This window comes from Sorex fumeus, unplaced genomic scaffold (genome assembly GCF_029834395.1).
Source record: "Sorex fumeus unplaced genomic scaffold, SorFum_2.1 ptg000051l, whole genome shotgun sequence".
Taxonomy (NCBI): Eukaryota; Metazoa; Chordata; class Mammalia; order Eulipotyphla; family Soricidae; genus Sorex; species Sorex fumeus.
In genome coordinates this window covers 39,621,561-39,637,828 of record NW_026606108.1, presented here as the reverse complement: position 1 = coordinate 39,637,828, position 16,268 = coordinate 39,621,561, and the positions used below count along the sequence as shown (strand labels likewise).

The following is a 16,268-nucleotide window of genomic DNA, read 5'->3' as shown; positions in this document are numbered from 1 at the left end:
GTGTCTCGTCACTGTGGGCCCAAACCTGACTGTCTAGTGGCCTTTGGAGGATGGCGGCCATGAGGCCGCCATGGGGAACAGGTCAAGGCACAAAACCTATTCCCACCTGGGTGGCCCACCGCCTGTAACCTACTGCAGGGACTGGATGCATTTCTGCCAAAAGCTGCTAGGTTTTGAGATTTGTTTCTGAGTCTCTGGGATCATGGCCATTAAGCAGTTTGATCAGGAACCAGAGAGGCTATCCCTCCAATTATATACTGAGACGGAGGTGGTTTGTGGGTGTGTCTCCCACATACCTAACTTTTGGCCGTTTACTTTCTTGGTAAACTTTGCCCCAAGTTTCTTGGGGGGGTCTGGCCAATGGCACAGCAGCTGGAAATTTTTTTAATATGCTCCCCCCCCCCTTGGCTATCTCCTTGGCTCTCATTTCTTATTTAAAAAATTTTATTTATTTTGATTTTGGGACCACACCTCATGATGTTCAGGGGTTACTCCTTGCTCTATACTCAGGAATTACTGCTGGTAGTGCTGAGGGACTGTAAGGGATCCTGGGGACCAAACCCAGGTCAGCTGTGTGTCAAATAAATGCTCTATCTGCTGTACTATTGCTACGGCCCCCTATTTTATTTATTCTTTATTTTTTATTAATCTACCACGCATTACTAAGTTATTCATGATTGGGTTTCAGCCCGACAGTGTTTCAACACCCAACCCTTCACCAATGTCCATTTCCCCCCACCCTTGTTTTGTTCTTGTGGGGACCACACCTCATAGTGCTTGGGGGCCTGGGGCCACTCCTACCCAGGGTCCATGTGGCACAGAAAATTAAACCCAGACATGTGCCTTCCTTGCCATGTGATCTACTACTTGAGTCTTCTCCCAGCTCTGGGTCTTCTCTCTGCATGGTGCTTGGGGGTCATTCCTGATAGTGCTTAAGCTCCTGCATACAAAGCATACTCTGAACCTGTGATCCATTTTGTTTGTTTTGGGGGACCACACCCAGGAGTGCTCAAGGCTTAATCCTGGTGGTGCTCCAGGACTATATTCTGAACCAGGGATCAAACCATGGTCAGACAAGCTTTGCCTCTTTTCTATCTCTCCAGCCCCTGTAACCTATTTGTAATATAAAGCATAATGAATCCATTGAAATTAATTGGCATAATATACATTGAAAAGTAAACACTGATCATCTCAGATGTTTTTTATTTCCAAGTGATACTTTTCTGTACTGTTTTAATATTGTGAAGTAAACTCATTTTATTTTTTGTACACCCAGTCATACTCAGGAATTACTCTGGGCTCTGTGCTCAGGGATCACTCCTGGAAGGATTAGGGGATCATATCAATTGCCAGGAACCAGGTTGGTTGCATACAAGGCAAACACTGTGCCTGCTTTACTAACACTCTAGTTCCTATATTTCAATTTGCTTTTTAAAAATGATAAGGGGCACATTGGTACTGTGGGGGTCAACAGTGCAAAAGACAATGCCAGGGATCAAACTTAGGGCCTCACACATGCAAAGCATGCATTGAAGCTCTCCCCTGGCCTCAAAGATAATTTTCTATGTGTTTTAAAAGAAGAATAATAACTCTGGAAAGAGGGACTTTCTCCTTATTTTTGCAAGCTGGAAAGAGTTCCCAGATCGTGTCAGGGAATTTGAAGGCAGCAAGTTCAGAGTGTTAAGGGTTCTGTGGACTCGGATCCTTTTCATGGCAGAGTGAGTGGGGCCTGGTTCAGTCCTGCTTCCTTACCAGCCCTTCTTAACCACTAGCCAACCTGCTTATTCCCTGCCCCTCTCCACCCTGGGTTCAGGAGGATGACTGAGGTCTTGGCCAGCTGCCCATCAGTCCTCTCCCATGTTCCAGATTCCCAGCTTCCTGAGCATCTGGCAGTAAGTCAGTGATGTCCCGACTTCTTCAGCCAACCCCTGTGAACTGAGCAGACGTGATGTGGTCAGAGCAAGATCTGGGGAGTTTACAGGGCAAAGAGAAGCAGAACAGTGAGCGCACCAGGTTGTGAAAGTCAGGGAGATCTTGTTCTGGGCCAGCTGATCTGTTCTTCTTTGAGCCCCATAAGTATAACCCACTACCAATGGCTTCTCCAAGTCCCTTCTATATAGCTCACTACCAATGGTGGTGGTTCTATTGATAGTAATTACAATGTGGATTACCACATAGGTGGATACCAGTGGCAGTGGGTACCCGTGGGTTACTGGCTTCTTCAAACCACATACGTTTAAGTGGGTTACCAATGGTGGTGGTTACCAATGGCAGTGAGTACCAGTGGGTTATTGGCTTCTTTAAAACCCATAAGTATAACCCACTACCAAAGGTGAGGTTCTCCTGGCCTTGGAGAAGGAGGAGAGCATTTTCCCAACGAGTTCAGCTAACCAATCCAAGGGAAATAACTCCAGGCCTTTGCACACTGCACCCTCTGTCCTACCATCTTCCCTCCAGGAAGTTTCCCCTTCTATCCCCCTTCCCCACTCTGTAAGAAGGGCTGGGCCCGTGCGCCCCTGGCCAGTCCTCTAGCACTATCTTTGTTTATTTGTCTTCTCACTGGAATTTAACCTTCCTGAGGTCAGACACCAGGATCCGCTTATCACTGAAACTCTTAAGTATCTAGATAACTCCATGTAGGCACTCAAAACTGATGAGTGCATGGATAAAACAGAGGGCTGCCAGAGAGCAAGTGACAGTCCCTCCACTACCTGGAGTGCGCTCCTTGGGAGGAGGAGCCTCTGGCGGGTTATCCCGTCCCCACGCCTAGCCCCACGTCCAGTTCAGTGTGAGCTTGAGCTCCCTCTGCCGACCAGACATCAGTGTCGCAGGTGTCGCGCCCCCGGGCATCCTTCCTTGCTCCCTTCACTCTGGAGAAACTTTTAGGTCCTACCCCTAACTCTCACCCCCACCACTGCCACTCTGGGGTTCGTGAGGGACTGGAACACGAAGAGAAATAGGGGTTAGCAAATTGGACATTTCCAAGGTCTTCACCCCTCCCCCATCCCAACGTCCCATCCTCAAAGGCAGGTTCTCGCCCCCTCACCTCATGCTCATTTTTCTGCAGGCTCCACTCCCCAAGTCCCAATCAGCTAATTCACAGAGATGTTGATTTCCGGAGTCTTTGGCTGATATATCAGCTCTGACTGTAAAACAGATCCGGAGACGAAGTGGGAATGCGCAGAGAGAAAGGGACCCAGAGAGCAAACATGGTAAGGGAAAAAATCTTAAAGATAGACTATGCATGGGCGGGTAGGGCATTTGACATGCAACATGCATGTCATTAAATTGTAGAGTTCATGCCTTGCGTGCTCTTGGATAGGTTCCATCCCCCAAGGGTTCACAAGCCAAAGCCCCACTGTCCTACGAAGAAAGAGCCCCCCACCCCTCTGGGTGCCTGTGTCCATTCCACACTGATTGGAGTCATTGTGTTCATCCGATGGATTTTAGGGTGTAACAGAGATATTAGTGGGCAAGCCCTGAATGGGAGCAGTCACCCCACCTCCCCCCTTCCTCTAAAAGGACTGTTTCTGGAACTCACGTCTTCACTGTCACTTCCTCTGAAGGCATCCTCTGGCACTGGCGCCTTCTCCCGGAGGTTCTGCTCCTCTAGCAGCAGCTCATCCAGCCACAGGAGTTCCTGCTCTGAGAAGACCCACTCCAGGGCCTTCCGGACCCCCGCCAGGCCCAGCAGCTGCAGCAACAGAAACGACCGAAAGTCCAGGGTTGTAGCTCTAGTAGCAGGGATACTTAGCAACAGTAAGGTAGCTGGGACATTTCATTGGATACGCATTGTGTATCATTTCACTAACTGCTAACCAAAGCCTACGTGATAGATATGATTATGTTCATTGTATGGAGAAGGAAACTGAGGCCCATCCCAGAGTATCTCAGATCAGCTGGACAGGACAATCCTCCTGTAAAGAAGCCCCTGACTCTTAACTCCTTTTTTTTTTTTTTAAATTCTTTGGATCACACCCCAGCCATGCTCAGGGGTTACTCCTGGCTCTGTGCTCAGGAGGTACTTGGGGGACCACATAGGTTACCAAGAATCAGGTTGGCTGTGTGCAAGGCAAACACCCTACCCGCTCAGGCCCCTTAACTCCTTTGGTGAACAAAACAATACCCAGAAGTCGCCCATGTTAGCATCTCCCTGAGTAAGGCAAGTGCCCCCAGAGCCCCTCCCAGGGCCCACCCTTCTTCTGGGCTCTGTATCCCCCTTTGCAGTTGATGGGCTGCAAGAGATTGGAACGGACTTGAACAGGTTATCTGGGGACCAGCCCCTCTGGAGACAACCCCCCCCCCCCCCCGACTCTCTCCCTTTGACCTAGGAATCCCTGCCAGAGATGTGTGTGTGGGGGGGGAGGTGCTTGTTCCTCTTGGGGTAGGGGGCGCTTAGTTATGCTGTGCTGGTCAGTCTCCCAGGACACAGCCCACCCATGCCCCCAAGTCACCACAAGGGGGAAGACGATGGCCGCGGGCGTGGATTTGACAATCCACAGCACAGCCAGGCAGGCCAGCTGGATGGCCGTGAAGAGGTGCACCCGGCTCAGAGGCACGTGTCGCAGGAACAGGAGGTCTGGCTGGTGTTTGGCCGGCATCAGCAAGAGTTGCACCCTCTTTGTGAACTGCGGAAGAGGGGTACAGGAAAGCTGGTACTTGGTCACTGGCAAGGGTCACCTGTCAGCTTCCCAAGACTGGCATGGGGCGAAAGGGTATAGAGGAGGCTCCGGCGGCCCTGCCCATCCAGAGCATGGCCCATCCGGAGTCCTGGGGCCAGGGAGAGGCAAGGAAAACAGGCTGGAGGAGGCTAGCGAGGGTAGGTGCAGTGCCAGAAAGGAGGATTATTTCTGTTGGTGGATTGGAATCACCTGGTGGTCACGCTGAGCTCACCTGGATGCCGCTCATGGCTGCCACCCCCATGTACAGGAAGATGCCATAGAGCACCGGCATTGGGATGAACTAGAGTGAGAAACAAAGGAGTCGACCTCTGCCAGCTGCCCAGATGCGCCCCTGCCTGCCCACTCCCGGCTCCTGCACCTGCCCGGCTCATTCCAGGCAGTTCTGCACTGTACATGCCTGATCTCATCCAGTCTTCCCTCCAGCCTGGAAGCCCCTTCTATTACTGTATCCCTGACTGATAGGGAAACTGGATCTTGGAAAGGCAGGTCTGTCTGTTCTATAGCCCCCTCTCCCATCTCCCCACACCCCGCGCATGTCTCTCAGGGCCCTTCCTGCCTGTGTTTTGCTATTCCCTCCACCTGCAGTGCTCTTCCCAAACTCCCTCTCTGCTCGCGCCCCCCACACCTCCCCTGTATCCCCAGGAAGGCCTTCCTGCCCCTGCAGTGTCCAGTGGACCCCAGCACTCTTGATCACCTTACCTGCTCTTATTTTAGGGATTTGGTCAGGGAGCCATTCCCACTGCTCTGCTCTAGGCTCACTCCTCGCAGTGCTCAGGGTACCCTGTGCAGTGCTAGGGATCAAACCACAGGTGGCCACATGCAAGGCAAGTGCTTTACCCCCTGTACTGACTCTCCAGCCCCAGCCCCCTTATTTTAATAAGGGTGACCCTTGCAGAGCTCTGGGCCTCATAGGCTGCACTTGTTGATGCTCTACAATATGTGTTTAGGCACGGGGATGCTTGGGGGCCATCAGTGTCACACCCAGTGGAGCTCAGGGCTTCACGGTGCCAGAGATTAACTTTAAGGTCTTGTGCATGCCAGACACATGGCTTACCACTTCAGCTCTCTCCCTGGCCCCTTTTCCCTTTTCACTTTTTCCTCATACACATCTTCACACACTGGTTATCCTATTGCTTGAGTTTTTGTGTAAACCTGTCTCCTCTCACCAGGATGGAAGGATGTGATTGATCTCTGAGGCCCCACTAGTCCCTGGTAGGGTGCTTGCTTTATGCTCAGTAAATACCTGCTGAATGAGAGTCGCTTCATTAGCAAGTGGCTGAGCCGGTCTATCTGGCTCCCGCCATGCTCACTCTCACCAGCCTCCCTGACCTTTCCCTCTCCTGGCCACCTCCCGGGCCCCTTCCGCACTTCTTGCTCTGCTGTCCTGGCTCATTGAACCTCTCTGCTGGCTCTTGTCACTCAATTTTGGCGTGTGTGTGTGTGTGTGTGTGTGTGTGTGTGTGTGTGTGCATGCATGTGATGTGTGTGTTTGTGTGAGTGTACATATACGTGTGCATATGTATGAGTGTGTGTGAGTGTGTGTGTGTGTGCGCGCGTGCTTTGCTGATGGGCTTGGATCCTTGCTCCCTTTCAAAACTCCCCTTCGGCGGCATTGGTGGTATAGTGGTGAGTATAGCTGCTTTCCAATACTCCTCCCCTTGCCCTACTCCCTCCATCTCCCAATACCTAGGCATAGCAGGGATTTCAGAAAACTCGGTGAGGGAAAATGAAGGGGTTTTGCCTCTGATGAGATGTTCACACACTTTGTTCAGGCCTTATGGAGGCTGGAGCTAGGATAGTGCTTGGACACTCAGGATGGTAGCCAACTCCCCCTGCTCCTCGGCCAGAAAGCCCATGGGGTAAGAGTTGGGTTTTTCTGATTTGAGAAGCTGACTGTCTTGGGGGATGGGGGAGGGCGGTGTGATCTCTTCCCTGAGCTCTTTAGTTCCTCAAAAAGTTCAGATGATTCTGCTTGCTTGTTTGTTTTTGTTTTGGGGTCACACCCCGTCAATGCTTAGAGGCTACTCCTGGCTGTGTACCAGAATTACTCCTGGCAGTGCTCAGGGGACTATAGGGATGCTGGGGATTACAGCATCAGGATTGAATCATGCCGATTCAGCCACATGCTAGGCAAGCAACCCTACCGCTGTACTATCTCTCCAGCCCTAGTTCAGACAATTCTGGGGATTCGTGACTGATGAGACAGTGTGGAGCGGAGCTCACACAGTCTCCAGGCGCAGGGAGGGGTCAGTCAGGTCAGCTCCTGGTCTGCTGCTGGTACTGCCCAGCCCTGCCCCAGGCAAAGTTACCTTGAGCACAGGTGCCAGGAAGATTGAGATGCCCGTGAGGATGAATACGACCAGACCTGTCAGCCTCTGCTCCCTGTGGGGAATGGAGGAGATGGCCAGGGGTCAGGCCTAGCTGCAGTGAATCCCGGGGTTCACTAGCCAGCCATCACCACAGACCTGTAGGAAGTAGGGAGCCCACAGTCACCTGTTGAAGGTTAGCTTGCTGTGGAAAATGGACGGAGAGAAAGGACCAACTCAAACTCATAGCTGTTCTTCGCTTTCTGTGTTTTGGTTTTGGGGCCACACCCAGCAGTGTTCAGTGGGGCAGGGAACTGGGGTCTCTCTCTCGCTCTCTCTTAAATTTAATCTATTGGGAAAAGGAGCAGAAAGCAAGAAGGAAAGTGCCTTCCAAAGAGGGAGGCTGGGGTTGGGGGGTGGGGCATTGGGGGATGGTCGTAGGAAAACAAGGAACATTGGTGGTGGGAAATGTACACTGGTGGAGGGATGGGTGCTGGATCATTGTATGACTAAAACCCAATTATGAACAGCTTTGTAATGGTCTATCTCACGAATATCCAATAAAAAAATATTTTTAAAGTAATGCTGAGTTCATGCCCAATTCAATCTGCTTCATCAATGGCTGAATAAATAGTAGTACTCCTACATTAAAAAAAATAAATCTAATCTTTTGGTGTAACATGAGCAAGCTTAACACTGTCGTAGAGTCATTTCACCATTTCCTTAGTTGGTTGCACATACTCTCCACGGTCAGGTGTGTTCCCAACAGGTACAGAAGTGAGCTGGTGGTGGGTCCTTTGTACGTTTATGAGGTGCTTCCACGTTGAGCAGGGATGATTAGGGGTGCCCCACCCTGGCCCAGCCGTGTCTGCCTCTGTCCTTCCATTCAGTTCCGGGCTGACAGAGGACTGAGATGGTCTGACTCATGGGGCCCAGAGCCTCCTCTACCCCACCAGTGCCTACAGGCAGCGAGGGGCCCTCCAGAGCTTAGAGTTTAAGCTGCACCCACACACCTCAGCCCGGGACCCCACCAACCCGCCTTGCTGACCACCACCAGCTCCTGACCACTGGCCGTACCTGATCCCCAGGAAGATGGGTGGCTCCCCTGGGACACAGGCTCTGCTCTCTCTCCGGAGACTGTCCATGTGGGCCAGGGAGATGACAGTGGCCGACACGTACCAGGGCAGCCCCAGCACGGATGTGAGCAGCATCAACACCGCCACGCAGAGGAGGTCCAGGTGGAAGCCGGCTCCCTTCTGGGGGGACCACGGTGGCACCATGAGGGGCAGCCAGCCCAGAGCCAGGGCAGGAGCTGCGGAGCCTTGGTGCCCCCCTGGAGCTTCTGTTCCCCGTGGGTTGGGGTCCCTGACAGGCTTACCTGAAGCCGGTACTCAGAGCGGTTGAGGATGACCGCCGTGATCTGTTGGTCCATGAAGATGAGGATGGACAGCAGGAGAGCTGGCAGTGCGGCCGCCACACTCAGCCACCAGGGGTTGGCTCCAAAAGGTGACACCAGCCAGCCTCGCCCAGGGAGTGTGGGCTGGGGGAGGTCCGGGGACAGGTGGGTGGGGGTCTCCCAAGAGTACATCTCCAGTACACCCCAGATTTAGTATTATTCTGCCCACCCCAGACACAGGGCAGCATGTGGGAGCTTGTGCTGCCTCATTGGTTCGAAGCTTCCTGAGCCTTCAAAGCTGGAGGAGGAAGAGGGGAAGCAGCCCGGGGAAGGGGGGCTGGGCCTGGAGTTTGGGACACAGCACTTTGGGTCTCCTAGAGGAAGCGGCGGGCGGGTAAGGCCTGCCCACACGCGTGAACGGAACCGTCTTTCCCCGTGTACCCCCACTCAGGGTGGGGCCACTCAGGTTGCAACCTGCCCGGATCTGAGGCCCAACAGGCAGGACTGGGTGCGGCTGCGTCTGCTCTCATTACAAGCGTCTGTGCGAGGAGGAGGGGCGGAGGAGAGGGGGATCCCTAGTTGGCAGAGTCTCTGACTGCCCTAGGTGGAGTTTGGAGGCGGCAGTGGGGGGGGGGCGGGGGGGGCACTCCAGACGCAGGCTAGGTTCTGAGCTTTGTTGTATCAGAGCAGGCAGAGAAAAAAGGGGGCTGCGGAGGGGCGGGGCCTACCAGGGTCGGCAGCCCCTTGGGGACATGGGGATGGTGGCAAACATGGTTGAGGTCTTGCCAAGTGCCAGTCCCATTGTGAAACACGTTTCCCCCTGTGATCTGCTGTTTCTCATTTCCATTTTACAGACAAAGAAACAGGCTCAGAAACCTGAGTTCCCTTGGGACCAGGGCAATAGTATAGCGGTTAGGGTGTTTACCTGACCCAGGTTCGATTCTGGCTGGGAATTACACCACCAGGGGTTTTTCCTGAGTGGAGAGCCAGGAGAACCCCTGACATGGTCAGGTGTAATCCAAAAAGCCAAAAAGAAGGTTCCCTTGTTGAAGATCAAACAGTAGGGAGTGGCAGAAAAGGGCACAAAGCCAAACTGGCCTATCAGTGCCTTTGGGGGTAACACCCCACAGTGCTCGGGATGACTCCTGGCTCTGTGCTCAGGAATCACTCCAGATGGGTTCAGGAGACAATATGGGGTGATAGGGATGAAACCCAGGGACAACATGCAAGGCAAGTGCCCTAACTGCTGTACTAACACTCCACCCATCCCCAACCCCTATGCGGTATTTTAACCCTGTCCCTGCCAGAATAGCTCCAGCTGGTTCTCACCCAGTGCCAGGATGGCACCTCCTGACCCTCACAGTTCTGTGCGCCCATTGGTATCACTCATCTTTCCCAAATGGGAAATGGCAGATCCATGGAGAAGATTTCTGCCTGTTCCTCCTCCAGGGTCCCAATTGCTGACCCCCTGTGTCCCAGCTCTTACCTTGAACTCACGGGGCACCATGAGCTTCGGCGTGGCCAGGCCCAGGAGGGCATCGAGGCCGCAGCCCAGAAGGATGGCCAAGATGGAGGAGAAGTCGCCCAGAACCTTGCGTACCTGGTCCCCAGTGGACATTCACTCAGGTCCTGGCTCCAGATCCCGTTCCCCGGTGGACAGGGTCCAAGGGGCTTCTCCCCCACCCTCTCCTGCAGCAAGGCAGTGGCACTCACCATGGATGGGAAGAAGCGGCTGGACTTGATGTGCTGGAGAGCCGTGGCCGAAAGGAAGGCAGTGAGGAAGAGGAGCAGGGAGAAGAAGGCGATGTCTGGAGCCGTGTGGCAGCCGGGCCCACGAGGACGACCACCTCGCTGGGTGCACTCAGATGGTGGCATCAAGGACACGTTGACCAGGCCTAGGTCCTGTTCAGGGATGCCGGGGTGAGGTTACGCCAGAGTAAACCTCCTGCTCCCTGGGACCCACCCTAGGGGACAGGGACTCAGCAGCTAGGAAAATCCAGAATAGGTCTCCGTTACCACCAACAGCGGGGCCTTAAGACCCTCGAGTATGCCCCCAGCCTAGGGGTGGGAAGTGGCAGGAGCCACTGTCTTCTCTGGCCTCTGCCCGCCCATTCTTTCCCGGAACCAGCAGCACCTCACCAGGCTTAGCTTGTCTTCTCTGTCTTCGGGTCTTGGCATTGTCCATTGAGATTCATTTCCTGCCAAGCAGAGAATTAAGCGGTGGGTCCTCCCTGGGAACCTTTTCCAGAACCGCATCCCACGGTTCCTGATGAAGGAGTGAGTGTTTTAGCTCTGCCTCATCTGCCTGCTGACTTCAATCCTGCCAGGTGTGTGCTCCCCAAATTCCCTGCCCGCCTCTGTCCCTGGCCCACCTATCACAGGGCTGGCCAGAGCCGATGCCCAACAAATATTCACCCTGTAACCAAACCTGCACATTTGTGTTTCCACCAAGAACCCCTGTTTCTCTCCAACCAGGGAGTTTAGACTCCAGGAAGAGCAGAGATCTGACTGGGCCATTTGGGAGAAGCTGGCCTGCCTGACCTTGCTCCCCCAAACCCCCACCTTAGGAGTAAGTGATGTGCTTGGTGGCTGCACTGAGCAAGACCAGCCCTTTCCCATGAGGTTGTGGCTGCGTGTATAAGTCCACTTCCCAGAGGAATGAGTAACCACATTCTTCTAGAAGCATCACCGGAAATACACTGGTAACAAACTTCCTCTGCTGTCTTCTCAAGTTGATTCAGAACCAGGATGGGGGACCAGAGCAATAGAACAGCAGGTAAGGTTTCTGCCTTCCATGCGGCCAACCCAGGTTCGATCCCTGGTATCCCATATGATCCCCCAAGCACTGCCAGGAGTAATTCCAGAGTGCAGAGCCAGGAGCAACTCCTGAGCATTGCTGGGTGTGACCCAAAAAGCAAAAAACAAAACAAAACAAAAAAATAGACAAACAAAAAAACAAACCCAGGGAGTAGAGAAGCACTGCTGGGTTTGGGTGGTGAAGTACTCAGCAATTTTTTTGGGGGGATGAGAGCTTCTCAAACATGCTTCAGGGGACCCTGGGTCACTCCTAGCCATGCATGGCCAACTGGACCTGGAAATTCTGGGGGCCACCAGGGCCCCCCTGACAGTGTTAGTATCAGGTTCTGGAGTTCCAGCTCAAGTCCTCGCATATGCCAGGTATGTACCTTTGACCACTGAACTAGGGGGACAGCCAGGGGACAGCCCCATCCCCACTGGCATGCTCCCCATCCTGCCAGATTTCCTTTCCCTCTCCTACCTCCTGGGTCTGAGTACTGGCAGAGGCAGCCATAGGCGGGAGTGCCCGATGTCTGGATGGGGTAGGCCTGGGCCAGGCTCAGCATTTTGCCCACGGCGTCATAGATGAAGATGAGGCTGATGAGGGCACAGAAGCCTTCCTCGGTGAAGCGGGTGAAATAGCGCACCAGCACGCTGGCCTCTGTGGCCACCAGTGCCAGGCAGAAGGTGGCCACCCAGATGCCCACCCACAGGCGAAAAGGCAGGTAGTCCAGGCCATAATCTCTGCGGGGTCGGGATGGGGGGACAGGTAGGCTCTGCAGGGCTGTTCCGCACCCAACCTAACCAGGCTGCCTGGAGTCAGTATATTCCCCCTCCCTCCTGAGGGTACCCCCAGCCCAGGGGCTGGGACAGGGTGGGGGTGGGGGAGTTTCACCTGCTGAAGGAGAAGAGGAGGCGCTCGAACACCAGCACTGGCCCCGTGCTGCTGAGGATAGTCAGGGGCTGGCCGGCCAGCAGGCAGAAGGCTGCTCCAGCCACTGCCGTGCCCAGGAAACTTTCCAGCAGCCCCTAAAGTGACAGGAGCTTAGCCCAGAACCCCAAGCGTGGGGAATGCCACCTCTGTCCATCAGAGTTCCAGAAAGGGCTTTATATTTGGCAAAGCTTGTGCCCACCTCACCCACCTGGGCACGGTCGGTGGCTTCTCCCAGCAGCCCGCCGAAGGTGATAGCATTAGTGACCGTAGCCAGGTAAATGTAGAGCACTGCTGAAAGGCACTGGGGGTGCAGGGCGTCCAAGAAATCGCTGGGGTACCACGGGGCCTTTCGACGCACGTCCTGGACAAGGCCCCCGAAGAGTCTCCCGCCCGAGCATCGTCAGTGATCCAGGGGCCCAGAGCCGCCCCCAGCCCCGGGGGCCACCACAGAGAGCACCCAGCCTTGGCTCTGCGTGTCTCCTCCAGGTGGGCCCCCACCCCCAGGAACTCCGCGCCGCTGTCCTGCCCGCTCCTCACCTGCCTGTGCGCTGCAGCTCCTGGCCGTGCCTGTCCGCTGACGCCCCACGCCGGGCAGCGGTGCCCTTGGTCTCCCGCAGTTGCGGGGGTAGCCTGAGCAGAAAGGAGGCCCGGGTTGGCTGAGGAGTCCGCAGCCCTCGGGTCTCGCGGCGCCCCCTGGCGGCGGCTCGCGGCTCTGCCTCCGGACTCGGAGGAGAAGATAAGTCTCCGCCCCTTTCCCAGCCGGGTCTCCTCGTCAAGGGGCCCCAGGCCTGTGGAGAGTCTCTATGGGATGATGACTCCCTAGCTACCTTTTGTGCAGACATTTAGGCGGGGGAAGTCGAGCTGTCGGGTCCCACCGACCTGGGGGGAGTACCGTCACCTCCTCCAAGAAGGCATCCAGGGCAGCTAGCAGGTCGCAAAGGCTGCTGGCCCGGCGAACTGACCACTGAAATTGCTGGGGACAGAGACACAGACCATAAGTAAATGCAGATCTGGCCCCGCATTGGCATTTTCAGAGACTCAATATGCAAAGATGCTTTTGGAGGGTCCATCCCCTGGCCATGCTGTGTCCTAACTGCGCAGGGGAAGTGGCTACGGAGGGCGGGACACTTCAGTCCCTGACCACAGATGGACACCCTCCCTGCCCCCACACGGACTCACTGGGTCGCTGAGGAGGACAGCAGCTGCCCGGCCCATCTCATGGTAGCCCTTGGCCTGTTTGGGGATGCCAAGGAGGAGGCAGAAAAACCTGCAAAAAGCACCAGGTTGGGTAGGGGTGGGATGGGGTAAGGGGCGACATCCCTCAGATAATCCCAGCCCCGCATCAACATCTCCAAAACCCCTCCACACACAGACCCAGGCCTCTAGCGCGTCCCCCACTTGCAGAGAACTGGTTCCCACTAACACCTGGGGACCCCTGAGCCCCATAGCACCACAGCCTCACCTGCAGGGGAGCGGCACCTCCATAATGGCCTCCAGCACTGCAGGCTCCCGCAAGCGCGCGAAGACAGCCAGCGGCTGCGCCAGGAAGCCCAGCGCTCCTGCCAGCACGACCCCGGCCTCAGTCCCGAGGGGCAGCACCTGCCGTAGGGGACTGCAGCGCTGGGTGGGTTCAAGGAGACACAGGATGAGAAAGATGGACAGGGAGAGCTGCCTTGGGTGGCACCCCCTGGTTCTCTGGGGGCCCTCTATTGGCAGGGCGGCAGTCAGGTCTGACACTTTGACTTGTTCTGGGGTTGGGGGGACTGTGGGTCCCTGAGCCCCCTTCACCCCCCAGCTCTGCCCAAGAAAAGACGTCACACCTGTTTCTTCTGGGGCTCTTCCTCGTCCCCTGGAACACCTCTTGAGCGGGCAAATCCTTCAAAACAGGGTTATGGGGTGGCTGAGAGCCTGGGCTTTCGGGCAGGACCCCCAGGGCTCCCTCACCCACTTTGTCACTGAGTCACAGTGAATGTTTCAGCTCGCCTTTTCCTTCTCTGGGCCTCACTTTTCTCCTCACTGAAATGGGTTAAATGAAGGGTCTGCCTGACCAGCAGTCTAGCAGCACCAGGCCCACAGCCAGCGCGGCCCGCAGCTTCTGGGAGGTGGGTGGGCGTGAGGGTTGAAGGAATGACTATGGGCAGCCGAGCACCCCCTACCCAGGTCGCTCTCTCCTCCTGCACACCCCTAGCCCTCTCTCCCTGCATCCTGCAGGCTCTGGGCTACCCCCCAGGGAAGGTGCAGGGGAACCGGGCCCTCCTGCCCTGGGAGTGGGGTGCTCACCTGGGCAGCGCCTGGTGCCTGGGGTCTGGCCGCCATGCAGGGGTCTCTGCAGCAGCAGCGCCTGCAGCCGTTCCCGCTGCTCCGGGCTCAGCCATTCCACCGCACTCACCTGCTCTAGAGAACAGTGGCCGCCCTGCCATGAGCTCTTTCTCCCTCATGCCCTTCCTCTCCCTGCGGGTTGTCTTGGGGGTGAGCAAACCTCAGCTCCTCAACTGTTTCTCAGCTCCCCCGCCCCCTGGAGCTGGGATATTCATTCCCTAGAATGGTGTGCATTCTGGAAAATTCCAGAACTTTAGGAATCACTGATCAGGCCCTCCCCACAAAAGGTCCCGCATACCCACAAGCTCCAGGAGACTCTGAGCTGGGCAATCTAGCAGAACCAAGCCCGTAGCCAGCGCGGACCGCAGCTTCTGGAGTCCAGGCAGTGTCACGGTGGGCACGTGGGGGGCGCTCCAGCGACCCGCACCCACCTCCAGCTTCTCTTCAAATACCACCCACCTGCAGAGGGAGAGAGGTGCACAGGGCTACTGGGGGTCCACTCTCGGGGTCCTGCGGACCCTCCTCCACCTCCCTACCCAGCCAAGCCGAGTGTGTTGGGGACCTGACTGTTGATGGAGACTGTTCTGAGCAGCACAGAGGGAGAGGTTTGAAGTGGGGGCACAGTAAGGAGAGTCTGAGGGTTCTGGGAGCATTCATCTCTGGGGGAGGAGTTGGGAGTCCTGGAAGAGATGGAGCAGGCTCCCCACTGGCCAATGTTCCCCTCACCTGCCTGTCTGTCTCCAGCCCAGGGCCTGCGGCCTGCCCAGCAACTCGTTCAGCTGGACGAAGAGCAGAGGATCCACCACTTCTCTGCAGTCTGTGTCCGAGGGGTCATCAGGGCTGGGGTTAGCACCACCATTCTGCTCTCCTGAGGGCGCATTTTCACAGGAACTGGAGACATCCAGCTCGTCCTGGCCTGGCAGCTTCATCTTGGGGTGTCTCACACGGCCTCACAGGGCGCAGTTCTGGGGTCATGGCCCTCGGCGGCAGCATTTATAACCACCGCCCCCGTCCACCCCCTTCTCCAACATAGCACAAACAGCCAGCATGACCTGCTGAGGCCGGAGCCAGCCAGTCCCCTTGGCCCCTGCTTGCTTTTGCCATCCCCTGCTGGCCTCAGGGCGCCTGCCAGGGGAGGCTGACCCCTCCCAGACTTTCCAGAAATGCCCAACTTGGGGTCAAAGTGGGACCTCATTGTGTTTTGTGTAAATAAAAAGGAGTAAGTCTCTGGCAGGGGTCTGAGGACTCCCACCCTGGGGTATGCTGCTCCCCACTGTATCAAATACAAACACCAAATACCTTGGTCTGTTTGGGGTGTCACCAACACACCCCGAGGATGGAGCACTAATTAGTAACTGAGTCCGGGGAAGCCAGCAGTGACAGCAGCAGGAGAACTGCCCAGTGCAAGCACTGGAGAAGAAAAATGGAGAGTTCTGTCCCCGAAGCCTCAGGCTTACATTCCTTTGTCCGAGATAACTGCAATCTCCTCAGTGTAGCTGTGAACTTGGGTCTGACCCTCTCATTCAGTCCTGAAGATAAGTATCACTCAGGGAATGCATGGGAAGGGGCTCCTAGAGTTAAGTGAGCAAAGAAAGCGGGGTCCAATAGCAGGCTCTGTGACTCTGCCTTTAAAAGAGTCGGGGGAGAGAGAGAGCAAGAAAGGAGAAATGTCTACCATAGAGGCAGGCTGGGGTGGGGGCGGGAGGGAAACGGAGGACATGGGTGGTAGGAACCATGCACTGGTGAAGGGATGGGAGTTGGAACATTGTATAACTGAAATCCAATCTTGAATTACTTTGTGTCTGTGTATCTCATGGTGATTCAGCAACAAAAAT

At 55.5% G+C, this 16,268-nt stretch overlaps 1 protein-coding gene across 1 annotated transcript; it reads right to left on the bottom strand.

The window, feature by feature from the left end:
* Positions 1 to 3,068: 3,068 nt before the first annotated feature.
* On the bottom strand, positions 3,069 to 15,577 carry SLC4A9 (solute carrier family 4 member 9). The gene is made up of 21 exons (XM_056124606.1): positions 15,160 to 15,577; positions 14,732 to 14,892; positions 14,395 to 14,508; positions 13,935 to 13,990; positions 13,577 to 13,734; positions 13,294 to 13,381; positions 12,942 to 13,087; positions 12,652 to 12,744; positions 12,323 to 12,497; positions 12,076 to 12,209; positions 11,662 to 11,924; positions 10,524 to 10,582; positions 10,098 to 10,286; positions 9,871 to 9,984; positions 8,367 to 8,528; positions 8,066 to 8,244; positions 6,992 to 7,064; positions 4,894 to 4,962; positions 4,455 to 4,628; positions 3,542 to 3,694; positions 3,069 to 3,146 (listed from the first exon to the last, which is right to left on the bottom strand). The coding sequence occupies exons 1-21, from the start codon at positions 15,360 to 15,362 to the stop codon at positions 3,093 to 3,095; spliced, it is 2,817 nt and encodes a 938-aa protein (XP_055980581.1). The 5' UTR covers positions 15,363 to 15,577; the 3' UTR covers positions 3,069 to 3,092.
* Between the last annotated feature and the right edge of the window lie 691 nt (positions 15,578 to 16,268).

What these genes read in the sequence shown, in the direction of transcription:
- SLC4A9 (XM_056124606.1), bottom strand. Translation starts at nt 15,362, where the DNA reads ATGAAGCTGCCAGGCCAGGACGAGCTGGATGTCTCCAGTTCCTGTGAA. An exon ending in AAGAGCCCCAGAAGAAACAG is followed by an intron (nt 13,735 to 13,934) that starts GTGTGACGTCTT and finishes GAACCCACCCAG; the next exon opens with CGCTGCAGTCCCCTACGGCA. An exon ending in GCCGCTTCTTCCCATCCATG is followed by an intron (nt 9,985 to 10,097) that starts GTGAGTGCCACT and finishes ACTGGGGACCAG; the next exon opens with GTACGCAAGGTTCTGGGCGA.